This window comes from Aotus nancymaae, unplaced genomic scaffold (assembly GCF_030222135.1).
Source record: "Aotus nancymaae isolate 86718 unplaced genomic scaffold, 86718_ANA_hifiasm-v0.15.2.pri h1tg000010l, whole genome shotgun sequence".
Classification (NCBI taxonomy): Eukaryota; Metazoa; Chordata; class Mammalia; order Primates; family Aotidae; genus Aotus; species Aotus nancymaae.
In genome coordinates, this window is record NW_026988421.1 from 62,593,795 (window position 1) to 62,621,689 (window position 27,895).

Here is a 27,895-nt window from a genome sequence, read left to right on the forward strand (position 1 = left end):
GGGGGAGTCTGCAGGAGCCGAGGCAAGGATCTGAGGCCTCGGTCTACTCTCATATAAATATAGAATTAGAAAAGAATTAAAGATATAGTTACATAGTTATTCCTATATATAATCATAAATAATCACATAGCTATTCACATGTAATCATAAATACATACATATATATAGTCATATAATCTTTATTCTTACTAATACATCTCAGGTCAAGAAGTATGGGACTGAAGTGGCATTGGAAAAAGAGGTGACCTGAAGGCAAGATGCTCTAAGTCCTCTGTCACGCCCGCATAAGGGTGCGTGCTGGAGGACGCCTCGGCTGTGTGAGCACTGTGAAAGCACCTGCTGTTTAGCCAGCTAGGGAAGGAGATGTCCAAGATGGCCGAGACGTCTCCTTCCTTGGGGAAGTTAGGAGAAAACTCTGCTCTTCCAAGCTCTTGTGGTAGGCCTGGCGGCTGTCAGGGAGGCCCACAGACATCCGGGGGCTTAACTGTCTCTATGGGGATGCTGTGTTTCAGCGGTCATGTTCCAAGTCTACTCTCATGTTCTGCTTCTGTACCTGGTTCCTCTCTTTCTCAAAACATGAGAATTAGTAATAGTAACATAAATCTTAGTGACTTTGTTATTTTTTGACAAGTATGAATAAAATGCTGATGTCTTAAGTTTTCTCCTTGCCTTGGCTTCTTGAAAATCCTGAGCCCCTGTCTCCAAGACATGTGATTTACCTGACCCTGTCACTGACCACCATTACCTCACCCTACCTACCTTTTCCCTGCTTTATATTCAATAAAAGTCAGAGTGTCCAGGCACTCAGGGCCACTGCTGGACCCCACGCTTTGGTTGGCAGTGGACCCCTGGGCCCAAACTCTCTTTTCTCTATCTTTGTGTCTTGTGTCTTTATTTTCACAGTTGCTCATCTCCACACCAGCAGGGAGGGGCTCACAGGATCCTTTAGGGCTGGACCCTACTTTCTTAGATGATATTGATGTACCCCTCTGGTTTAATGGAAAGAATATTGAACAAGAAATTAGATTCTCATGGGGGCTATGCCTCTAGTTTGAAACCAGGGAAGGCACATTTTTGTAGTTATCTATGGCCTCAGTTGTTTCATCACTGAAAGGGATTGGACTATAGGTGGTCTCTAAGGTTCCTTCAAACCATTAACATTTTGTGATTTTGAAGGCAACGCTTCTGAAGTACCTTTCACACTAATTTTTTTCAGTCTTTCTTTTGTAAGCAGATAAATAGTGTGAGTGTAAGTCTCTAGCTCAGAGAAGAATGAAGTTTGCAGTTCGAGAAGGCCATGCAGTTCACTTCCCCAAAATGCTCAGCCCTTGTAGGACACTAAGATTATCTGGCAATTCTGTATGCCTTCACTGGGAACATAGTGAAGATGAGGGTGTTTCCTTTGGCTCTTGGAGTAAACTAGCTGTCAGGACTATGAGAACTGTTGGTTTGATTTGTGCTGCTGATAGTTTGGTTGTGGAAAACTAAGCAGTGGAAAAAACAATGCATTTTGAACCAGAAGATTTTAGTCCTGGCTCTGCTATTTCTAAGCTTTGTGACCTATAGGCCTCAGTGTCTTCATCTGTGAAGGACAGATTCAGCTCTGATGGCCTATGATGTGGTGAACCTTATGAACTTGTTGCCAGAGTGCCACTGCGTGCAGAGTCCAGTTACAGATAACGAGCCATTCTCCTCTGCAGATTCAACACACTGCCGCTGTGTCTTGCTAAGCTTAAACAGGTGAGATGTGGGAGAGGAGAGGCAGAAATGTCCTAGGATCTTGCAAAACAAAACTGTCAAAAGTATAGGCAGTATCATAATTATTTTACTTTATTTGAATAAATGTTGAAGATGCCGTTTTAGGCAGTGTTAAGACGTAAGATTTATATCCTCCTCCTAATTTGTATTCTTATCTGCACCCAGTACCATAGAGAGTTCATATATTAAAATTATTTGGTTATTCTCCCTAACTAGAGTTGAATCCTTTCCTTCTAGGACAAATTAGCTCACAGTGCAATTGGCTAATGCAGTTCGGGCCTGACTGGCTGTTGAGAAATACCCTGGGTTGAGGCATACTGGATACGTGGCACGTTAGAAATGCAAAGAAGACATTGTACAGGAGAGTGAAGGTGAACTTTCCATAGGGAAGTAGCTTTCCTAGAAACCTGACTCTATAATGAACCTATAGAGATCGGTAAAATCATTAGGGCATGCTGTTTTGGACATTTCCTCGAGTGAGTAACAAACTTAGACTCAGGGCCCTGGGTCTCTGTTGTGGCCCAGCAAGCCACATTCAGACAAGGAGGCAGTTTGAGAGGTCCAAGTTGTTATGGAAGCCTGAGAAAACTGGTTTGTGTGCACTTCAGTTTTGACCATACAGCCTTCACTTACTTAGCACTGTGTAATAATCCACTGAGCAAAATTGCTACATTTTCCTTGGCAGGAAATCTGTGTGTCTATGGCAGTTCAGAAATTATTTGTAGAATGGGTCAGCCTGTCAGCAGGAATGTTTTTCTTTGATCTTTAGCCTATTTTTCTTTAATGCGAGCAGAACAGTAAAGAATACATTGGAATATCTTGTTGGTTCCCTGTTTGGCTTTACTTACAGCTCTTTGGTTTTCTTCTTTTAGGTCATACTTTTCCAATTAATATTTAGATATTTATAATGTTTGGAAGCCCTGAGAGATGGTTCCAGATATCTTGTGGAATTCAACCCTGAGTGTGAAGTCCTGACTTTGTCACTTTCTATCAGTTTGACTAAGCAAGTCACTTAACATTTCTTGACTTCAGTTTTCTCCATCTATAAAGTAACACTGCACATTCTCTTTTGTTTTCTTTTCTTTTCTGTTGAAATAGAGTCTTGCTCTGCTGCCTAAGTTGGATTGGAGTGCAGTGGCATGCTCATAGCTCAGTGCAGCCTCAAACACCTGGGCTCAAGTGATCCTCCTGCCTCAGCCCACTGAGTAGCTGGGACTACAGGAGTGTGGCACTGTATTTGGGTTTTTTTTTTTTTTTTTGATTTTTAAAAAATTTTTTGTAGGGATGGGATCTTGTTATGTTGCTCAGGCTGGTCTTGAACTCCTGACCTCAAGGGATCCTCCTGCCTTAGCCTCCCAAAATGCTGGGATTACAAGTACTTTATAATGTATAAATGGCCTGTACATTCTTAATCTTATAGCCTCATGAGGTTATTAAATAAAGTAACGTGAAAGCCATTTAGAGTTTTAAGTTGTATAAATATTACCATGTCTTCTCATTAATTAAATTAAATCTTAATAAATTTAAAAAATAAAATTTTTATAAAATAAGTTTATTTAAAAATTTTTAATTTAGTTAAAATTTAATGCTTTTTTTTTTTTTTTTTTTGAGACAGAATCTTGCTCTGTTGCCCAGGCTGGAGTGCAGTGGCGTGAGCTTGGCTCCCTGCAACCTCTGCCTCCAAGGTTCAAGTGATTCTCATGCCTCAGCCTTCTGAGTAGCTGGAAGTACAGGCATACACCACCATGCCTGGCTAATTTTCGTATTTTTAGTAGAGACGGGGTTTTGCTTGAACTCCTGACCTCAGGTGATTCACCTGCCTTGGCCTCCCAGAGTGCTGGGATTACAGGTGTGAGCCACTGTGCTTGGCCAAATTAAAAAGTTAATACTTTTCAAGTGCTTCACTCTCTCCTATGCATGTTGTCATGGCTTCTTATTCTAAATTAGTTTTATTTCTTCTGTAATCAGAGGGTCACCAAATCTTTTAAGTTTTAGAGGGAAGAGAAAAGTTTTTAGTGAAACGTGTGTGTGTGAACTCTGATCCCTGAAAAATAGTGCCTTCATACAGTAGGCACTCCAAAAATAATTGTTGAATGACTGAAACTGTTAAATAGCAGTAGGCATATTTGTAGCAGAAAGAACATTACAGAGCAGAGCTCTTTATAGGTTGGCATGTAGATAGCTCTGAGAGACTCCCTGAATGGAGATGCCATTGCTTTTGAATAAAACAAATATACATGGTGCCTTAGTCCATTTTCTACTGTGATAGCAGAATACCACAGACTGGATCATTATAGACAGTAGAAATTTATTTGGCTTGTGGTTCTAGAGGCTGGGAAATCAAAGAGCATGGCACTGATAACCTGGTAAGTGCCTTCTTGCTACGTAATGACGTGGCAGAAGGGCAAGTGAGCACACGAGCTAGAGATGGGCCAAGACTTCATTCTTTATCAGGAGCCTACTTCCAAGATAATGACATTAATCCACTTATGAGGGCAGGACCCTCCTGATCTAAATCACCTCTTAAAGGTCCCACCTCTCAACACTGTTACAATGGCAATTAAATTCAACGTAAGTTTTAGGGCAGACATTCAAATCATAGCAGGTAGTTAGCCCTATTGAATAATGGAGAAAGTATTGTATTAGCTCCAAGGAAGGATGCATCGTCCAGATGGCTTTCCTCTTTTAGTAATATTTATTTGTAGAGTGTTTCTTTAGGTATAAATTGGTGCTGAAGTAATTTAATAAGGAAAAAATATCACTGCCTAATTGATATTTGGTCATGAGCAGTACCAGTTCTTAAAGAAGGTTTTTTGGAGGTAGCAAGGGATGGATAGTGCTACTATTGGAATTTTGCTTATGAAATCTTTTGCTCTCTTGAAATGATTTGGAGATTAAAAGAGTTTAGTATCATTGGGGATAGCTGTGGTCTACCGTAAGTAAGAAAGTAACTCATGTTTGGATATCCTGGGCGTGTTACTTCAGATCATATTCCTAACCTCACAAAAATGTTTAGAGAATAAATCATAAGTATACAAAGCACTGAGATTGTGTAGAGTGGAAAATAACATTAGTGTTATCTCCCTCACTGTATTACACAACCACATTCTAAATTTAAGGAAACCAGAAGTAAAATTACTCTGAGGCACTGGTTTTAAAACTGCAGATTATGATCCATTTAGAAGGACACAAAATCAATAGTAGGTGAAGCTTTAAAAAAAGATGGAAGAAATAGAAATGTGAGTACATTACAATTAGTAAGGTGTTAAGTATTTTGGAAACTTTGTTTTTGGGTCTTTCTGTTTCTACATGTATTAGATTGTATTGTAAAATACATTTCTGTGAGAATGTATTTTATAACACAATCTCATACACATAGAATCTAATAGACAGAAGTTTGAAACTCAGTGGTCTGACAAGTATCATACCCCAAATTGACAACGTTTGTAGCCTTCTGCTGTCAGGTACATTCATGAAAGGATCTTGGTCCCTTAAAGTGAAGGCTGAAAGAGTTTGATGTCATTTGGGAGAGTGGGCTACCAAGCTCCCATAAATTCTAGGAGCTGCCTTTTTTCTAGTGATTAGGATTATTGAGTACTATTTTGATGCCTTTTGGGCATCATCTGAAATGTAATGATAGGACTGGAAATGGAATAAACAAGAGAAAGGCTGGTTTACTCATTATTTGACAATAGCTCTTTAAAGTAGTTAATATTATGAATATTTCTACTACTAAGGTTTATCAGAGTTTGTTTTTTTCCTTTAATATTATACTTTTAAAAATATTATATAATTTACTGTCATTCACTGGGCAAAGAATTTTTTTGTTTGTTTTTTGTTCTAGAAGAATACCTTTCCAATTTTATAACAGTGAAGGAAGGAATGTTTTGCTTGTAGAAACTGTACTAAAACTACTGTTCTGTGAAGCAAGGGTTGGAGATAAGCACCCCTGTCCCCTGTCCCCACCCAGGCACACACATATCCAGATACAGCTTATTTTATGACTGTATTATTCTTGTGTTTCTTCTTCTAGATAAGACATAAAGGTTGGAGAAATAATTAACCTGGAGTTGCACAGTAAGCTAGTGGTCTTCATGGATGATCATTCATAGTTCTTGTATTTCCAGAGACAGAATACATTGATAAAGTTGAAATAAACAGAAGCCTAAGAATTATAACTATATATGCAGAGATACATAAGCATAAAAAGTACTGCTATAAGTAAAAAGACATAGTGGGAATAGCAATTATAATCACATTAACTTCTGTGCCACCTCTCTCTAGATCAGGAGTGTCCAATCTTTTGGCTGTCCTGGGCCACATTGGAAGAAGAAGAATTGTCTTTGGCCACACAGAAAATACACTAACACTAATGATAGCTAAAAAAAAAAAAATTGCAAAAACATTTCAGAATGTTGTAAGAAACAAATTTGTTCTCGGCTGCATTCCGAGCTGTCCTGGACTACATGTCAGACAAGCTTGATCTAGAAGTTTATCTATAGTCATGACCTAACTATATAATTTTAGTATGTTATACATGGTACCAAATATTCAAGGTAGATCCTGCCAAGAACATAAATTGTAAAAAGGAAACTCTTGGGATGCTGCTGGGTTGTAATGTGTTAATCCTCTGCCCATGAATACTGAAAATCAGGAATTGAAAAAGTACTGAATACTGAGTCAAGAGCCATGTGTTCCTAGACTCCACTTAATCACAATCATGTCTGTAAGAGCGTAGGCATGCCATTTCACTTTGAGGTCTCTGCTTGTAAAGTGAAAATGTTAGACTTGCTCTCCCAGATTCCCTTCAGCTCTTAGATTCTGTGCTTCCCAAGGGCTGGAGTATTGCATCAGGACCCAGCCTGGGGTTTGTGCCATTTTCAAGGCCCTAAGGAACTGCATCATCTTTTTTTCCAAGGAGATAGGATACGTTACCCCATAGAGCCCGATAATGCAGTGAGCTGTTGGTGTTGTGAGTTGCATCTTCATTGGGGATTGAGCCTAGGTTGTTTTAGTAACCTAGAAGGACCTTAGAATGATGCCAGGAGATGTAATTTCTGTAATCAACTAGTTACCTCCTCAAAAGCTTGTCAGGACCCATCCAGTTGCAGTGTCATTCTGTCTTTGGTGTTAAAGAATTTAGATACATCTCCTTTTAAAAGATTCCCTTTGAATTTAAGGATTGTCATTATCTTCTTAAGAATCCAAGTAAATACAAAAAATATATATTCTTGCTGAATATAATTTTTTAAATGTTAGTGAGGAATGTCTTTATATCTTAATTTTAAGGCTTTTAAAAATGAGTTTGCATTTGCTGGTTCTTTGCTGTCTACCTAAAACTAGCTATATCACTTTTTTGTTCAGTGCTGTGAATTGTTGATAATATCTGTAGTCATCTTTTGACAATGGTAACCTCTGTTTTCTGGGTGAATTAGGAATTAGTATCACCAGAAGAAAAGCTAATCTGAACGATTGTTCTTTCATCATCTCATTCATACACAGTATTTAACCATCTAGTTTGACCACAGCTTTCACACTAGACAAGTCTATGTAATGATAGACGTCATGACATACCTTTGATGATAGACTCCTCTGATCTTTCCCAGGTTTTGTCAGGTATTGCCATTGTTTTGGATAGAGATTGTTGATGTAACAGTGGGCTCTGGGGAATGACCACAAAGAACTATTAGGGAATTGCAGATAAACTGTCTCCATGGATAGCCCTCCAGGGAACGTAATAGTTGTCTAATGTTAATTACCTTATACCAGAGTCTAATTACTAAGAGTATTGTCTGAGTCCATTCAGGCTGCTGTAACAAAACGCCATAAACGTGGTGGCATATAAACAACAAATCCATTTCTCTCAGTTCTGGAGGCCGAGAAGCCCAAGATCAAGGCAATAGCCCAAGATCAAGGCAACAGCAAATACGGTGCCTGATGAGGTCTGCTTCCTGGAAGGTGGCCTTCATAAAAGTGGTTCATAGAAAATGTCTTCTCACTGTGTCTTCACATGAAAGGGGCAAATTTGCTCTCTGGGGATCTCTTTTATAAAGTCACTAATCTTATTCAAGAGGCCTCTGCCTTCGTGACCTAATGACTCCCTCCTCAAAGACTCCCTCTTCCTCCCACCATCAGCTTGAGGGTTAGGTTTTAACATACGAATTTTGGGGAAGGGCATAAGCATTCAGTCCACTGCAGGTATAAATGTTTTCAACAAACATTTGTTGAGTATTTGTCTTTCTTCTAAGCTTTCATGTTCCTGCTAGAACATTGTATGTGGATATCCAATAGGAATGTTAGTATCATTTTTTCTCAAAACATCTTCTACCTTCTTTACCTTCCCTTCCTCTTCTAGTCTTACCATAGTTAATAATGATATTAACTATTAACGTCATAGTTAACCAGTCTCTCGAACTTGAACTTGAAAATTTTGAATAATCTCTGTACTCACACCCAGTAAAATGACTCATATACTTAAAAATCCATGCCTTTTGTTTTGTTTTATTGCTCTTGTTTGTAATTTACTTATTTTTACTTGATACTGTGTTCTGGAAATATTTTCATGTAGTTCATGTAGATCTGTCTTCTTTTTAATGTTTCCTAGTAGCCTTTATGTACATAAACATACATAAAATACGTGTATTATAGTTTATTTAACCGTTCTTCTCTGGATAGACATTATTTTTTTCCTTTTGTTACAGAGAATACTGAAATGAATATCCTTGAACATGTTTACTTGTATGCATGTGCCAATATGTAGATGTCAAAAAGTGGGACTGCTAAGTCAAAAGGAATATACGATTAAAATGTTAATAGATACCAACACATTGCTTTACAAAAGTTCCTATCAGTTTTTCTAAGTCTTTTTTAAATATGGACTACATTAGCTCATTCTTGCATTTCTGTTAAGAAATACCTGAAACTGGGTAATTTATAAAGAAAAGAAGTTTAATTGGCTCATGGTTCTGCATATTTGTACAGACAAGGCTTCAATATCTGCTTCTGGTGAGGCCTCAGGAAGCTTGCAATCATGGTGGAAGATGAAGCTTAGAGCAGGCACGTCGCATGGCAAGAGTGAAAGCAAGAAAGAGGGGAGAGGTTCCAGACTTTTAAACAACCAGATCTACATGAACTAACTGAGGAAGAACTCATTTATCACCAAGGGGATGGTGCCAAACCATTCATGGAAGATGCCCCCCATGATCCAGTCACCTCCCTCCAGACCTCATCTCTAGTATTGGGAATCATACTTCAACATGAGATTTGGAGGATAGGCATCCAAACAGTGTCATGGACCTAGTATACTTCTCCCAGCCTCAGGGCTCTGATTTCAGTGTTCACTCACTTACTTGGGCACTGTCAGCCACTGTCCAAGTTTGTATTCAGTATAAATTGTGTGCTGGGCACTCTGCCACATGTTGGGGATTTAGCACAGGATGACACAGAGATGGTCACTGCCATCATGTAGCTTACACTTTACCACATAGAACTTTTGCCATACGCAGACTCTCTTTATGCACTTGGAGCTACTGTCCTCTATTTTTGGTGTGACCTTCCTTTTAACTTTTCTACCTAGAGAATTTTCTTTCACCCTTTTAACTGGCTTAAATTTTACCCTCTGTCATTATCTTTATCCCTTCTTAGTTAGATGGGCCTTCCTCAGTGCTCCGTCTTGGCACTCATATGCCTTTTGTGGCTATTCTCCTGAGGAGTTTTCGTGATTTGTTTTTATATATGTGTGCCTTTGTGTGTGTATAGATACATGTTTACCTCTTGGATTAGATTGTAAACTCACTATACACTTGGAACTATGATATGTACCTGAACACTTCCCTAGCTTACTGCCTTCAACCCTGGAGATGCTTAATCAGTATTGATTAAGTGAATGAATAACAAACTATAAAACGACCTTACTTTGTACAGGGCATTGTAGGGGATTGTAGATATGAATAGAACTGGTCTGTCTTCAGGGACCTAACCATATAGTCAGGGAGATAAGAAACAGATGAGTGACTGCAAGGCAGGTTGTGATAAGCTCTGTATAGGACTTACCACGGATGAGTGCTGGAGGAGAATTTAAAGGGAGAGAGGAATTCTCCTAAATGAGATACTCTGATAAGTTTACAGAGAACTGGATTTTTTTTCTTTCTTGTACCAGATGTTGTGAGGAATGTACATGCTGATAAGATATGGTTGCTGATTAAGAGATTTACAGTGAATTAAGGCCTTAGAGCAGGCATTGGTAAATTGTGGCCTATGGGCCAGATCTGGCTATATGCCTGGTTTTATATGGTCCATGTGCTAAGAATGATTTTTCCATTTTAAAAATTGTTAAAAGAATATTTTGTGAACATGAAAATTACATGAAATTCAAATTTTTGTGTCCATAATTACATTGTGTTGGAACACATCCATGTTCATTTGTTTATGCACTAAATGTGACTATATTTCACTCCAACAGCAGAGATGAGTAGTTGTAAAGGAGAACCTTTGGTTCACAACAGTTAAAGTATAAAATAATTTAGTATCAGGCTCATTCCAGAACCAGTTTGCTGACCACTAGGTTAGAGAATAGGAAAGATTCAAATAGAGAAGAGAAATCACATTCATACTGGGGGTATTAGTTTGAGTTAAGAGAGTGCGAGAGTGATACTGACAGTCACACAGAAACTTCAGGGCTAAAGTGATGATCGAGCTTAACCCTCTTATTGTACAAAATAGGCACAAGATCAAAAATATTCTCCAAGTCCACTAGCTCTTAAGTGGAGTGCTGCTGGAGTGACTGGAACAGAAGTCTTGAGGGCTGTAGATGATGATAAGATTATTGCTGAAGAAGGGCAAGATCAGGAATGACCTTGCCCTTGAAAAATGAGAGTTGAAGTACAAACTAAGAACAGACTTCTTTTCTCTCTCATAATGTAATGTTTCTATTTTTCTCTTGTATTTCTAGAAGGCCTTTGAGCCCTACTTAGAGATTTTGGAAGTATACTCCACAAAAGCCAAGAATTATGTAAATGGGCATTGCACCAAATATGAGCCCTGGCAGCTAATCACATGGAGTGTCGTGTGGACCCTGCTGGTAGTCTGGGGATATGAGTTTGTCTTCCAGCCAGAGAGTAAGTATGCTGTCTCCTCTGTAAAGGTATAGTGGTGTATCACTAGCCTCAAACTCATTGCTGACAGATAGGACTAATTTATTGCCTTTTGGTGTGGTTCTTTTTTTGTTTTTTTGAGACAGAATCTCACTCTGTCGCTATGCTGGAGTGCAATGGCACAGTCTCGGCTCACTGCAACCTCTGCCTCCCAGGTTCAAGTGATTCTCCTGCCTCAGCCTCCTGAGTACCTGGGACTACAAGCGTGCACCACCACACCCAGCTAATTTTTGTATTTTCGGTAGAGTTGGGGTTTCACCATGTTGCCAGGATGGTCTTGATCTCTTGACCTCGTGATCCTCCTGCCTTGGCCTCTTTAAGTGCTGGGATTATAGGCACGAGCCAACATGCTATGCCCTTGTTTGGTTGTTATTTTTAAAATCTGTTTAAATGTAAAGCAGTACTTTGTCTTCTGATTGGTCAAGTTATAACAGGACTCTTGTGTAATTAATACTCCTTGACATTGATTTTTTTTTTAATTTGTAGTTTATGTAAAAACATCTCAGAATTAGTCGTTGTAAGGATCCACAGCTATCTCAGCGTGGCTTAAACATTCAGTACCAGTTTCTTCCCTAGAGCATAATTATGTCACCTGGAGTTCCCCAAGCAGGAATATTTTGCTTTCATTTTGTGCCATCCCTTTCAATAAAGATTAGGTGAAATTGGAACAGCACTTACGTGGTGACCATTTGAGTGCTTGTTATGTGCCAGGCACTGCAGCAGGCTCTGGGGATATCTGCACAAGTAGTACAAGATCTCTCTCCTCTTGGAGCTGAACTTCTGGTATCGGAGCTGGGGTGGGGTAGGGTAGGGATCCTATACTTTGAGCTTCCTGGAAGTGACTCAGAGCCAGATCAACATGGGGAAGAAGAGGCCACTTCTCAGGGCGCAGAAGATGAGCAGTCCAATGATCTGCTTATGAATCTTCCACCCTTTCTTAGGATCAAGCCCCTTTCCTGACCACCCACTTTTTTCCTACCTAGAAACCTGGTTGCATGTTACCTTCTTATGAGTTGCAGTCTGTGCTTGGTGAGTTTTGTTTGTACCTAAACACAAATCATCGATTTGGTGCTGGATGTTCTGTAACACTCCTTTGCACCCCCCGTTCCCCACTTTTAGTAGGGTATTGGAGTTAACTTCGTTGGGATAAGAAATTAGTAACAGTGGCCGGGCGTAGTGGCTCATGCTTGTAATCCAGCACTTTGGGAGGCTTAGGCGGGTGGATCACCTGAGGTCAGGAATTCTAGACCACCCTGACCAATATGGTGAAACCCCATTTCTACTAAAAATACAATAAATAAATAAATAAATAAATAAATAAATAAATAAATAAATAAATAAATAAATAAATAAATAAATAAGCTGGGTTCCTATAATCCCAGCTACCAGGGAGGCTGAGGAAGGAGAATCACTTGAACCTGGGAGGCGGAGGTTGCAGTGAGCCAAGATTGTGGCACTTTACTCCAGCCTGGGTGACAGAGCAAAACTCTGTCTCAAAAAAAAAAAATCAGTAACATTCAAGGTAATTATTCACTGTTTCTCATTTGTTTGAAGTTTCCCCACCACTTTGCTTCCCTGATAACATCTGTTTAAAAGGACTCTTCATCTGTGTTTTTTTCTGCTTTTCTTCTTCTTGCTCAAGGAAAGTCAATTTAGAAGCCAGATTCCATTTTTATCTCTTTACTTGTCAAATAGCTTCTTAGCGATTTATGGCATAGTAAACATTGCAAAACCCGACAACCAAGAAGCAAGTTCCAGCTACTTAGAGTTTTTCAATTAAAGTGGAAATGAGACGTGATTGTCCTGTGTCAATCTGTACTTCATCCCAGCTTTAAAAGCTTTGTCCTCAGTTGCTGCTGTTAGTCCTTGCAACATTTTCTGATAAACTCTGACAAATTAGACTGGCTGGCCCTTCTGCGGCATCTGCTCAATGGTTTGGATATGGATGTAGCTCATGTTCTTCTGCTCATGCTTATTACTGTATTCAGTTCATTGAGTAAGGGGCCCATTTCAGAGGACTTGGGGGGTAGCAAGAAATGTACTTTCTTTTTATTTTTTAACTTTTTTTTTTAAAAAATAACAAGTCTGTGCTTATCCATCTTTCTATTATAAAATGTATATAACATGAAATTTACCCGTTTAACCATTTTTAAGTATACAGTTAGTCGTGTGGCAGTATGTACATTCACATTATTGTACAGGCATCACCACTACCAGAGCTTTTTCATCACCCCACTGAAACTCCATTTTAATAACATCAAATAATGACTGCCCATTACTTTCTCCCCAATCCCCTGGCAGCCACCATTTATTGTACTGCCTTATTTACAAATGTACTACCATTCAGAGGTGGTACATCTGTGAAACAAAGCTAAGCGGAGAGATCTGAAATTTATATTATACTGCTATGATTAGTATTAACTTTAGGTATTTACTTCTTTTTAAAACAAATTTTAAAATTATTTTAATTGGCAAATAAACATCGTTTATATTTATCATGTACAACCTGTTGTTTTAAAATGTGTATACATTGTGAAATGGCTAAATTGACCAAATTAACATGCATTACCTCCCATATTTTTCATTTTTTGTGGCTGTGTATTTCATATTTCATTTCTGCAGCTCACTGTGCCATACATTTCACTTAACTAATAGTAGAGACACAGCCATCTTAGGTTCTGATAATTACTTATTTGCTTCTAGTGGTCAAAAAGGAATATGCTGGCCTCTGAGAGGCCAATTTTCCATGAGAAAATTGTTAGTCATAGTATACTGATGACATATGCCATCTAAATCCTTGTGGGCTGAACTCCAAGCCATTTGAGATTTTTGTTTTGTTTTGTTTTGTTTTGAGACAGTCTTACTCTGTCACCCAGGCTGGAGTGCAGTAGTACGATCTCAGCTCACTGCAACCTCTGCCTCCTGGGTTCAAGCAATTCTCCCTGCCTCAGCCTCCAGAGTAGCTGGGATTATAGGCACCCACTACAATGCCTGGCTAATTTTTGTATTTTTAGTAGAGGTGAGGTTTTGCCATGTCGGCCAGGCTGGTTTTGAATTCCTAACCTCAGGTGATCCGCCCACCTCAGCCTCCCAAAGTGCTAAGATTACAGGCGTGAGCTACCACGCCTGGCCAAGTTGTTTTGTTTTTAAACATATATATATAATATAAAACAAAAGCAGTACATATTCACTGTGGAAAAGTTGGACAATATGGGTAAATAAGAACAAAATTAAAATCTTATTACTGAAGGATACCACTATTTGTCTATCTCTGTTTCTATATCTGAATCCAGTTTGAATCATACAGAATATAATTTTTATAGTAAAAAATTGTTGGATATCAACAATTTTGTACAATTTAGCACATACACAGCACACTTTTATTTGGTAACTTCCAACTTGAATTTTAGACACAGATAAGAATGTCTTCCCTCGAGAGATCAGGGATAATTTTGATAGAATATTCATTTTTTAGCATTTGCTCACTTGCCATGTGTTGCTGAGCAATCAAGTTATTTTTAGGACACTGCACTAGAGGAGTCTGAAGTCTGGACTAGTGATGAATTTTACTGATCTTCCAACTCTGAATCCCTCCTAAGGGAAGAGTTCTGGAACAAAGGATGGAGCCTGGGATAGAGGAGAAGTGGGCAGTGGCATGAGCTGGGCAGGGGTTAGTAGCTCTCCAGGATGTTGCCTCTTCCTTATTTCTTCTCTGTGATTATCAGCTCACGGTTTATTTTTTTTTTACTTTAACACTGATTTTAACTGTGGGTTGTCCATAGTTCACCAACAGAAATTATCTTTATGTCATGGGAGGAGATGATAAACTCTCAATTTCTTGTTGTGTCACCTTCGGTAACACCCTTTTAAGCTCTCTTAGCCTATTCCTTGCAATAAAATGGATGTCATAATAGCTGCTTTACCTAGTCACAGGTAATATGAGGACTGAATTGCGGGTTTTGCATGAGTGGAATTCGTAAACTGTTAAGAACCATGCATTGTTCTTATACTGACATTTCCTATTTTATTATCTTAAACTTTTTTAAATTTTTAAAAAATTAACAGATATTGTATATGTTTATGGTGTACAACATGATGTTTTAAAATATGCGTAAGTTGTGGAATGGTTCAGTCAAACTAACATTACCTCATGTACCTTTTAAAATAGTGAGAACACTTAAAATCTACTTTCTTAGCGATCTTTAAGTATACAGCACATTTTTATTCACTGTGTCACCATGATCTCTTGATCTTACTGCTTCCATCTAACTGGAATATTCTGTCCTTTTGACCATCTCCCAATATTCCTTCTTCCACTTACCCTCAATCCCACTAAAAAATTCTAATTACTTTTCTTTCTGTACCCCTAGGGACTTTTGAGATAATCTTTTTAGGTGATAACCATGGGATCTTTTTATGTTTAGTTTCTTCATCTCTGGCGCTGTATTCTGTTCTTTTTACCCTGTACCATTTTTTTTCTCACAACTTCCACAAAATTAGTCTATTCTTTTATCCTCCCCTAGTCACATGACTATACTTCGGGACAGCTGGTTCAGTTTGCTGATTTTTAGACTTCTTTTTACCTCAATTACTTCATCAAATAAGGAAGCAGTTCTGAATCTGTACAGCTTTAACAGTTAGAAACAGTTGGATAACAAGAAGTTGAACTATCCAACATTAGATTATAGTCATTTGTTGGACTATTATTAAAAAATATGTTTAGAATTGTTAATAATGTAGAAAGTGCTATCCGTGAGGAGGATACAGTTATTTTACATTAAATAGGATTTCGGGTATGTATTACAGTGTGTAGAACATATGGCTGGAAGGAAATACTCCAAAATTTAAACAAAAAGTAACCACAAACAAGTGGGTTCAGTCCCTTTGTCTTATGATTAAGTCTGTGTCTTAGTTACCTGGTTTTGTCCCAGGTATTTACAGAATGTGGGCTCTAGGGAGAGTCAGAGAAGGTTACAGGTGGATCAAAAACAGCTAGCAGAGATGCAAGATGTGATGCGATAGATACAAAAAACAGGTACAGACACATCCTGTGGTTGTTCAGTGAAGAGGGAGCTCCTTCTGGCCAGGGCGGTGAGAATTCCCAGATCTCCTAGGAATGCAGTAGAAGTTCATACTCAGTTCACACCTTGGATAAAAGCCAGGCCTAGATTCTTATAGACTCAAACAGGAAATTCCTGTGGTGCATTTGAAACAATATAGAATCCTGGGAATCCTGGACTGAAAATACAAAGACTTGAGTTAAATCTTTGCGTCATCACTGATTTTATCTGAGGCCTTAAGCAAGTTTTGATGCTTTGATCTTCCATTGCCTTTTATGTCACTTGTGGATGGTATATAATGCCTTCTGTGCCAGCCTTAGAATACTGTTGTCAGAGTCAGTGGAGATATATTGATTATGAATGCATTAGAAGGTCTATCAGTCTATTTAGATGCTGTGTATTTATGATTATTATAATCAACAGGATTAGAATTTTCTATTTGTCCTATGTACTGCCTGACAGAATGGACTCTGGCATCCACGATTTTTCAAACTTTTTTTTCTTTTTGTTGTTTCTGCCTCACTGTGTTGCCCAGGCTGGTCTCAAACTCCTGTGCTCAAGCAATCCTCCCACCTCGGCCTCCCAAAGTGCTGGGATTAGAGGTGTAAACCACTGTGCCTGGCCAGCATCCACGATTTTGAGGGCATTTGTAGGTCCAGAAAATGTTAGAATTTGTGTTGAATGAGAGGGTGGACATAGATCCAGGAAAAACAAACTGGAAACAGGGACTGGCCATTAGTCTTGGGGGAAGGAAGAGAAATGTTGAATATCTAGAAACCTTAGGAAGGTCAAGAATTCTGGAATACATACATCATTTGACCTAGTAGTTCTGCTTCTGAGGGTTTATCCTGTAGGTATACTTGTAGGTATGCAGTATGGTGTGTGTTAAAAGGTTATTTATTTCAGCATGATCTGTAATAGCAAATATTAGAAACAACCTGTATGTCCATCATTAAGGGGCAGGTTAAATAAATTTTGGCACATCCATATAATGTAATACTCTGCAGTTATAAAAATTAGTGAGGGCCGAGTGCGGTGGCTCATGCTTGTAATCCCAGCATTTTGGAAGGTCAAGGTGGGTGGCAGATCACGAGGTCAGGAGATCGAGACCTACCTGGCTAACACGGTGAAACGCTGTCTCTGCTAAAAATACAAAAAATTAGGTGGCATGTGCCTGTAGTCTCAGCTACTTGGGAGGCTGAGGCAGGAGAATTGCTTGAACCCGGGAGGCAGAGGTTGCAGTGAGCTGAGATTCCACCACTGTACTCCAGCCTGGACGACAGAGTGAGACTCAGTCTCAAAAAAAAAAAAGGAGGATGCACTGATCTTTAAGATGATACTCCTAAGTGGAAAAACAAGGTCTACTACAGTGCTAGAGTATACTTTTTGTGCAAAAGAAGGTAGAAAAATAAGAATATAGCTTTACTGTTGCACGTGTATGCATAAAGAAACTCTGGAAGAGTGTTCCAGAAACTAACAGTAGTGTTTACTTGGGGGTAGCATGAGGGTCAGGGGGATAGGTTTGAAAGAGGGAAACTTCACTGCTTTACTGTATGTGAATGTGTTTGTATTTTTAAAATTTTGAACCATGTAAATATGGTACTTCACAAATTTAAATTTAAAAGTTTTTTTTTTGTTGTTTTTTGAAGGAAAGCAATTCTTTGCAATTGGAGGCAAGTGAGGTTGTGGAAGACACGTTGAATAGTTGCTATATACCAGGTCATACCTGGAAATTTATTTGAATAAGAGAACCATTGAATAAGAGAACCATTTGTTTCTTACAGGTTTATGGTCAAGGTTTAAAAAGAAATGTTTTAAGCTCACCAGGAAGATGCCCATTATTGGTCGTAAGGTAAGTGGAATCTGTATATGTCATTTTTTTCTCCTCTTGAGCATCATACTTCTTTCTTTCTGTTTACTGAACCCAATATTCTCAAAGTGGAGGGGTGATTTTTTTCCCTTACCTCAGGGGACACTTAGCAGTGTTTGGAGAAATTTTCCATTGTCACAGCTAGGATGGAGTAGTGCTCTTGGCATGTAATGGATGGTGGCCAGAAATGCTACTGAACATCCTACAATGTACAGGGCAGCCCCCCGACCCCAACACAGAATTATCTGGCTGGAAATGTCAAAAGAGCCAAGGTCGAAAAACCCTGACTTAACCCTTTCTCCAACATAAATGGCCAAAGGAGAGATGAGAAGCCTGTTAAGGAAGTAAGAATTTGAAATGAGAAGACTTGACTGTCGTTTTATGGTGCTTTGGAACAATATGTGGCTGGCTGACTTGAGATATTTATCTAGGAGTTGGGTGCTCACAGGGTTTAGGTCAGGGGTCCGCAAACGTTTTCTGTAATGGGCTAGATACGAAACATTTTGGGCTCCGTAGGCCATATCATGTCTGTTGCAACTCCTCACCTCTGCCCTTGTAGAGGGACGGCAGCAAGAGGTTCAGGAATGAGCCTGGCTCTATTCCAGTGAAACTTTCTTTATGAATTCAGGTATGCCTTAGAGGTTCCTGGCTGTAGTTTGCTGATCCCAAGTTGCACAGTGCTGTCACTTGCTCTTTGCACTTATCTGTATTATAGTATGTCCCCTTTGTTATTTCCTCTTTGCCTTCACCCATGCTGAGGATAAGGTAGTCACCTCTGTGCCTCCCACAGGTTCTTTGTCACAGATGAAGATAAACAGGGTAGGCCCCTTGGCAAGCTCTCAGGAAGGCATTTGAGTCCTTGGCATCTTCATCTCCTTCAGTGCCTTCCCCTCACCCTCCTTTGGTCTTTCCCAACTTTACCTGCCTTCAAGTTTTCTTTCACTTTGGGCTTTCAGTTTTCTTTCCTGGCTATACCAGGGGTCTTTCACTGACTCCTGACCTAAAAGGTTGCCAGTTATCTTTAGCCTTTGGCTGAAATCCATTCAGGCTGCTGTGTTAACTCTCCCAGAGATATGTATCTTCAGGCTCATTTCCTGTAGGGGAGTGGAAGCAATAAATGGGGTGGTGAAGGGGGATGTGAGCACATAGGCTTCTGTTGCTCTCCAAATTATATTAATCCCTAAAAGTAAATCTAGCCCTTACAGAGTATAAGGGGTGGGAACAGGGAAGGTATTGTAGAAATGGACTATAGCACAAATTACATTAGGATTTCCCCTTATTTCCTGCATTTTTTTTTTTTCTTCTCACTTTTTCAGTATCTAGACTTTGAGACAAATAAATGCTGGCGTTCTAGAACCCATTCTTTAACTTATAAAGTAAATATCCTTAGCTTGCTAAGGGCTGTCTAATCACCCTCTTTTTTCAGAAGCAGATTCTGAGGCTTAGAGACAAAAAGTTACGTGTGTGTGCGCACGCGCATGTGCATCTGTGCATATGTGTAGCCCTCTGTCATTTATTCACTTATCAACACATGTTTATTGAGCCACCTGCTCAGTGTCAAGTACTTTTCTGGGTGCTGGGGATATGGTGGTGAATAAGACCAAGTTCTTCCTCTCATGGAACTTACTTTTTTATTTTTTTGAGATGGAGTCTTGCTCTGTCGGCCAGGCTGGAGTGCAGTGGCGTGATCTTGGCTCACTGCAACCTCTGCCTCCTGGGTTCAGGCGATTCTCCTGCCTCAGCCTTCTTAGTAGCTGGGATTACAGGTGTGCACCACCACACCTAGCTAATTTTTGGTATTTTTAGTAGAGACTGGGTTTTACCATGTTGGTCAGGCTGGTCTCAAACTCCTGACGTCATGATCTGCCTGCCTCAGCCTCTCAAAGTGCTGGGATTACAGGCATGAGCCACCGCACCCAGCCAGAACTTATCATTTTAATAGGAAAGACAGAAAATAAATGAGTAAACAAATACATGGAATGTTATTTTGAAGTAAATGCTTTGAAGAAATTAAAATTGGGTACCGTAATATAGGCTTTGAGGCAAGAATTGGGAGTAAGGAAGTACTGGCTGTGCTTTCTAATATACCTCTGTCATTTGTTGTCTGTTTTATTTTATGGCAATAGCATACTCTATGCATGGAAGCTCAGCTTTCATAGCCTGTTCTGTTGCATGAGTCATCATTTATGTGAATTAATTTTTAAATTTACAACTTAAAAACTTTCTTCATGTCCATAGCATGCCCGGGAATTGCTCAGGAGTGTAGCCTCTGCTCCCTGCTAGTGTGGGCCTGTTAGACTATTTGCAGGTGTGCTCAAAAAGAGTGGCTTACCCTATAGTTTCATCAAGGGCCATATCTAAGAACATCTCTTTCTTCTGATCATCCATGACTAGAAATGAGAAAATCTTAGTGTGGAGTGAGTTCTTGAGTTCTTTAGCAAATATATTGCTGAAACAGTAGCACTGTGACATGAACAAGTTGTGACATGTAACTTCTCTCCCCAAACCTACTAACCAAGAGTCTTTTGCTGTAAGTCGAAGGCCCTACCCTTCTGCCTCTTTACTCTATTTTTTTTTTCCTCAGCACTTTTTGCTACCTGACTTGCTTTCTGTCTCTCCTGCTGAAAATAAACTTCATGAGGACAGGAGGTGTTTTTTAGTTGTTGTTTTTTTTTCCCTGTGTTCTCCACTGCCTAAAAGTTTGTTTTGTTCACTGTATATCCCCGGCCTGTGTATTTGTTAAGTGAATAAAAGAAAATGGCTTAGAAGCTATGGCTTTGAGGATGGAAGAGGAGAAACTGGATCCTAGTTAGTGCTGAAGCCAGGGATACAGCCTCATTTTGTAAAACTGCTCTACATCAATCAATACATTTGCTTTTCTGAGCCAGTTTGGGTCAGGTTTTCCTGTCATTTGTAACTACAAGAGAATCATAGTTGATAAATGGCATAGCAGAAAGGACCTTAGCTCCTCCTAACATTTTGGGGTCAGACGGTGCCAGCTTAAGGAGCTACATTGGAGCCTTCCTGGCAATTCTTAGAATGCCTTGTGCTTGTATTGTATGGGGCCTCTAAATTCCTGGTGTGCTGTGTGCATGTCTTTTGAAGGAGCTCATCTCTTGCACAAGGACCAGAATGCCTTTTATTGCAGCATGGCCAGTTTTCTGGCTACTGTTCGTAGTTGTACCTTTGATTCTTTTACACACATACTGTAGTCGCTGCCAAGGCAGGATCAAAGTCCAAATATTGCCCTCAGGGTTGTGCTGACTTTAGCAATGCAAACCAAGTGAAGCAGCAGTGATTTCAGCATGGCAGAGAAATGGGTTAAGGGGAAATTGGGTGCATCTTTTTTTCTTTTTTTTTTTTTTTTTTTGAGACAGAGTCTTGCTCTGTTGCCCAGGCTGGTTGGAGTATAGTGGTGTGATCTCTGCTCACTGTAACCTCCACCTCCTGGGTTCACGTGTTTCTCATGCCTCAGCCTCCCAAGTAGCTCGGATTACAGGCACCTTACACCATGCCTGACTAATTTTTGTATTTTCAGTAGAGTTGGGGTTTCACCATGTTGACCAGGCTGGTCTCTACCTCTTGACCTCAAGCGATCCACCCACCTTGGCCTCCTGAAAAGCTGTGATAACAGGCGTGAGCCACCGCGCCCAGCTGAGTGCATCTTGACCTTTAGAGAGAAGCTTCACTTTTCAGATTTTTAAGAGGCTGTTGTATATGCCAGAAAGTAGCTGACCAGTCAAAATATCACCATATATCTTTAAGAAAAATGTTATCTAGTTACTTGTGCAGTGCCCAGCGTTGAGCAGTTGCTTGAATGTCATAATGGTTCTGCTGTCTCTATTGTACTCTTGCATCTGGTTAACTTTGTCTTTCTTACCTTTGGAGATTCAAGACAAGTTGAACAAGACCAAGGAGGATATTAACAAGAACATGTCATTCCTCAAAGTGGACAAAGAGTATGTGAAAGCTTTGCCCTCCCAGGGTCTGAGCTCATCCGCAGTTTTGGAGAAACTTAAAGAGTACAGCTCTATGGGTATGATGTTTGGCATATACATGCTCTCTGCTTCCTTAAAGCAACTGATTTTGTCATTGTTTAATGTACACATAGTTTAAGAATAACTCATCGTTGGTTCTTACATGTTTAGGAGGGCCTACTCTCTGTCACAGGTTGGATTTCATATTTTTAAAATTATGTTTAGATTCATCCTTCATCCATAAAGCAAGCAAATCTCAGAGATAGTGGAACTTTGCTTTATTTCCTTTTGTAAGCATGACTGAAACAAATATATTTGTGTTTAAGAAGAGAGAATATCAGATATGTAATACAAATGAAATACAGATTCATGTGAAAATGAAAAATCCACATAAAGTCACAAAGAAAAATAAGTCACTATAATTCCATCATCGGAGATAAAGAGATGGTATATATCTATATGCATGTAGCTACAGGTAGATCTGTCTATATAGGTTTACATCTATCTATATCTGTATATCTATCTGTTTCTGAGAATGCTAATAGTGTTTGTGTGTGTTTATACACATATATGCATGAGCACATACCTGATAGATAACACAACAGATAGCTTGGTGCTTAAGAGCGTAACCCAGGAACCAGCCTGGATTCAAATCTTGGTTTGCCACTTAAAGTATGCCTTTGGTGAATTACTTAACTTGTATATGTCATAGTTCCTGTATCTCTACAATAGGGATAGTAACATCAGTACAGTACTTACCTGAAAAGGTTAAATGAAATCATACATGTGTAAATGTTTTATAGTGTCTGGCATATAGTAAGTGTTTAGTAAATGTTAACCATTATTGCTATTAACTCAAACAGATTCATGTTTGTTACTGATTAAGATCATATTACAAGTACTTTTAAAAAATAAGCTTTTTAGTTTAATATAATTTTATATTTATAGAAAAGTAGCAAAGATGATAGAGATTTCCATATACCCTACACTAAGCTTCTCCTGATGTTACCATCCTCTATAACCATCCTCTATAACCATGGTACATTTATCAAAACTAAAAAATTAATATTGGTACAGTGCTATTAACTACACTACAAATTCTGTTGCTAGTTCATCAGGATTTTTTGTTTTGTTTTGCTTTGTTTTGTTTTAAACTGTTATTTTTTCTATTCTAGGAGCCAATCCAGGATATCATGTTGCATTTTGACAAATACCCTTAATTTTTATTTTTTTGAGGCAGAGTCTCACTCTGTCACCCAAGCTGGAATGCAGTGGTGCGATCTTGGCTCACGGCAACCTCTGCCTCCCAGGCTTTAGCGATTCTTATGCCTCTGCCTCCCAAGTAGCTGGGATTACAGGTGTGCGCCACCATACCCAGCTAATTTTTTGTGTTATTAGTAGAGATGAGGTTTCGCCATGTTGCCCAGGCTGGTCTTGAACTCCTGAACTCAGGTGATCTGCCTGCCTTGGCCTCTCAAAGTGCTAGGATTACAGGTGTGAGCCACTGTGCCCGGCCTTGACAAATACCTTTATAATTTCTAAGTGACATGTGTTGAGGTCTTGACATTGAATAGTACAAAATTTGATATAGTCTAGGATGTAGATGAATAAAGCAGGGGTTAGCACCCTAAAACCTGTGTGTTGAAGATTTCCATGATTATGAGAGCTGGTTGCCACCACCATATTGCCTTCTTCAATGTTTAAGTCACTGTCCATTGCTGTGTTCTCTAGCATCAGTAAAAGAACAGGAAATGAAACCAGATAATTTATTTTTGAAAGGCTGGTGACCTCTGGTCTGAAGATGTGCATGGTACAGAGCAGTGTCCTCTAAGGAAAGAGTGAAAGTCAAATGGGCAGCAAGCCAGAGCTTGGCAGATTGCTATGAGAATGAGTTTGTCTGTATATTTACCACTCAGTTTTCTGTTCTCAAAACCTGAAGATCTGTGCTTTGGAGAGTCTATGGCTCCATGCAGTTTTTAGTTAGTGTGTTACTGTAATAGCTTTCTCACTACCCACTTTCAATAGGGCACAGCTGCATTGTAGCAGAAGGACCTGAGACACCCAGCAGATCTATGGATAAAATGAATGTCTCCTGGGGAGAGAGGAAAGTGGAAAGTCAGATCTTATATTCTAGTCAGGAACTTCACTTTTCTTTCAACACTGGGATAAAGGAGGTCTATCCCAATGTTGACTGTGTTCCTGATCTTGAATGCTACAGCATGTGCTGCTGGAAGCAGGTAGCTAGTTCTCTGTGGGCTTCCAGGTTTGGCTGAAGGGAGTGGCCTCTGAGACCAGGGTGCTCATGGTTTATACCTCATTGTGGTTTGTTTTCTCGTTTTGTCTCTGATGATAGTGTGCTGAAATTTCATACTTCTCGTCTTGCTTTTTTCTGCCAACTCTGCCCATAACAGTTCTCAAAATTCCTAGGACTGGTTAGGAAGGGAGAGAAGAAGGAAGCTATTGCAGGAAAAGGTCACTCCAAAGCCATACAGAGAACAGAAAATAAGTATAGACCAAGGAAAATGTTTCTGCTGTTAGAAGGCAGTTGAAGATGAGGAAAATGTTATTATTAGACTGTTTTTATTGTACCTAAATGCTACTAATGTCTTTTTCACATTGCTGATAATAATTATTTTTTATCTTTACTGGGCTCTTTATTGAACTTTTTTCTGTTTACTATAATAATGCTCTTGGGTTTCCACTCAACTTTTTTTTTCTTTTGTACCCAGAGAGGTTTCTTCCTGTTTGCTCTTTATTAGAACCTGTCTTCCCAGAGATTCCTGCTTACTGACCCAGTGATGTTACCATTCTCTGCAGATGTCTTCTGGCAAGAGGGGAGAGCCTCTGGAACCGTGTACAGTGGGGAGGAGAAGCTCACTGAGCTCCTTGTGAAGGTGAGCATCCAGTTCTTGAGGGAAGCCTGTGAGATCTGTGCCAGTTTACATGACCTCCTTTTTTCTCCTTACTTTTGTAATTAGAAAAATTACTTAAGGAAAGCTTATTGTTACAATAAAACCATGAAAGTTTCTCTTCACTCAGACATAAGCAAATATATGTAATATTATCAAAGACATCTTCAGTCTGTAAAATAGTAAAATGTTATTTAGGTTTTCAGGCTTCATAGATGTCCTATGTAGAAGGCAGATTACTAGGGAAGGTAGGTCTATTACATGAGATTTTTTATAGTGAGACAGATTTTGTTTGGTAAGAGATAAGAAAACTCTCATAATTTTCTCAAATCATGTGACCCAAGATGAGCAGTGGTCTCACATGTACTTCAGATAATTTTCATTGTTAGCTTCTTTCATTTCTAATCAAATTTATTTTTATTTTTATTTTTTAGAGTCAAAATCTCACTCTTGTCACACAGGCTGGAGTAGAGTGGTATGATCATTGCTCACTTCCTGAAGCCTTGACCTCTTGGGGTCAAGTGATCCTCCCACCTCAGCCTCTTGAGTACTTGGGACTACAGGTGTGCACCACTATGCCCAGCTAATTTTTGTATTTTTTTTTTTTGGTAGAGAGAGGGTCTCACTGTATTGCCCAGGCGAGTCTAGAACTCCTGGCCTCAAGTGATCCTCCTGCCTTGGCCTCTGAAAGTGTTGGGATTACAGGTGTGAACCGCTGCACTCAGCCCTCATTTATTTATTATTATTTATTTATTTATTTATTTTTTAATATGGAATGTTTCACAAATTTGCGTGTCATCCTTGCACAGGGGCCATGCTAATCTTCTCTGTATCGTTCCAGTTTTAGTATATATGCTGCCAGAGGAGCACCTCACATTTATTTTTGAAAGTCCACTTCATCATATAAAATTGGGGTTGTACTGATGATCTCTAACGTCTTTGTGTTTATTATAAATATGAAACTACTTATACTTTACTAAATAAGTATGATAGGTTTTGCATAGCTTGGTGTAATGCTCTGATCTTCTGTGCTTAAAATCTTTCAGTAGCTTCCCATCATCTATAGGATGAAACAGGTTCTTAAGCAGCAGAGAATACAAGTTTCTTCATGAGCCAACTCCCACGTATTTTTTCTTAACTACTTCTCTTTATTTCCCACATAAACATTAATTCTGCCTTTTCTCTTTACTGAATGTGTCCTGCTCTCATCATGTTGTTTTCCTTCCCTTCCATCATTCCTCTTGTTCTAAATGATGATTCCTCCTCATCTCTCAAAGTTCCACTCAGTGGACACCTCTAGACCACTCAGGATGTTAGTTGTTCCCTCTTCAGGGTCCTTTAACACTCTGCACACAAATCTGGTATTGCAGTTGATAACAGCTGCTTTTTGCCAGACACTCTACTAAGTGCTTCACAAGCATTATGTTATTATTGTTAGAAAGCTAGAAGATAGCTACCATAAATTCTTCTGCATATGAAGAAACAACCTTAGATTATTTGACCTACACGGCTGAAAGTGATAGGCAAAGCTAAGATTTCCTGCTGGGTCTGTTTGGTGTTATAGTCTGCTCTTTTAACCATATTTATACTTCTTTCCTTACCACAGTGTAAATTTATTAATTTACATGTCTGTCTTCTCCACTATGTTTTGATCTTTTTTAGGTTGAGGAATATATTTTACCTTTTTTTCCAGTTCCTATCATTGTGCCTAATACTTAGAAACTCTTTAGTGCGTGATTCTTTGTCCTGTATAGTGTAATAGTTTAATTTCACATCTGCTTGCATTTCTTTTCAGGCTTATGGAGATTTTGCATGGAGTAACCCCCTGCATCCAGATATCTTCCCAGGATTACGCAAGATAGAGGCAGAAGTTGTGAGAATAGCTTGCTCCCTGTTCAATGGGGGACCAGATTCATGTGGATGTGTAAGTATATGCAAGTGGCATCCAATAGCCTTATTTTTTAGGTTAAAATAGAGGAGTTTGTTAAAAATATTTTACTACACAAGTAATATTTGATCATTGTAGAAAGATCATCTTATTACTCAAGGAATATTTGATCATTATAGAGAGATCCTAATTAACTGCAGTTTTAAATGTTGCTTGTAATTTTGTAACCCAGAGAATGTCAACATTTTGATATACATTCTTACAGATATTTTTCTTTTCACCTTTTTATTTTGAAAAACTTTGAACCTACATTCAATGGCTAGGATAGGTTAAAGAACACCTTAGATTCACTAAATGTAAATATGTTGCCATATCTGCTCTCTACACTCCTTCCCTCCCTACCCCCTTCTTCGCTTATCCCCCGCCCGCACACCTACCATCCCCCTATTTATCTTTGTATACTTTTGTTGAGCCATCCAGCAGTGTTTTTAATATACTTCTGGTTTTACCTGAGCCAAAGTTCAGTTTATTATTTTGCTGTAAACTGAACCTCATTTAGTTGATGTTAGGAATCAAGAAAGCAAGAAGATATCATTCTATTTAAAGAAACACGTGAGAATTCCTTGTTTTACCTGTTCTTTCAAGTAGATGGTTGTTAGTTTTCCTAAACTTCTGTTAAGATCTGTTGTCTTTAGAAAAAACTAAATCTCAGGTTATGTAGGATAGATAGATTTAATTCAGTATGCTGTAATGGTGTCCTAGAGGCGCTAATCCTATTAGATACTCATCATATTTGCAGTCATTATAAAGACTGCAGATTTAATTATCGAAGGGCCTATTTGAAGACAAGGACACCTAATAGTTTAGTTTAGCTTTGTTTTCTTCTTTGGGAAGCATTGTTTTTGTTTTGTTTTTCTAATATGTTGGCACCATGAAAATCATCGTGTTCAGATATTCAGTAGTAATAAAAGTAATATTCCTGGCATTCATTTTCAAAACAAAATACTGAAACTGTTAAAAAACAGAACCACCTATAATATAGTAGCAGTTTTCCTTAGAGTATTGAGGTGAACAGGGTGACTTTCAGAGGGAAGATGATAACATACTCACAATATATTCTCCTGTGCCATTAGACTCTTGAAGAACTTTTAAGAGGCCACAGAGTAAATAGCCACAGAACAGTTTGGCCTTATCTGGTAAATTTCAAGATATACATGTATCTTATGACCCAGAAATTCTGCTACTCTGGACATACTCTAGAAAAATTAGTACACATTTATA

The 27,895-nt window shown here is 38.9% G+C and overlaps 1 protein-coding gene and 1 non-coding gene across 8 annotated transcripts in view; one reads left to right on the forward strand and one right to left on the reverse strand.

Annotated features, from left to right (window-relative positions):
- The window catches only part of SGPL1 (sphingosine-1-phosphate lyase 1), an 83,934-nt gene that overhangs the window by 38,158 nt on the left and 17,881 nt on the right, over positions 1–27,895 (forward strand). For 6 of the 7 annotated variants that reach the window (XM_064374242.1, XM_012460299.2, XM_012460300.2 and 3 more), the window contains 5 exons: positions 10,709–10,874; positions 17,755–17,822; positions 21,729–21,876; positions 24,635–24,711; positions 26,522–26,650. In XM_064374242.1, coding sequence (XP_064230312.1) covers positions 10,709–10,874; positions 17,755–17,822; positions 21,729–21,876; positions 24,635–24,711; positions 26,522–26,650 — 588 coding nt within the window. The remainder of the gene's footprint in view (positions 1–10,708; positions 10,875–17,754; positions 17,823–21,728; positions 21,877–24,634; positions 24,712–26,521; positions 26,651–27,895) is intronic. The other variant, XM_064374244.1, reaches the window with a different exon arrangement.
- On the reverse strand, positions 25,491–25,596 carry LOC135274033 (U6 spliceosomal RNA). The gene has a single exon (XR_010341850.1). It is a non-coding gene; the product is annotated as a U6 spliceosomal RNA (small nuclear RNA).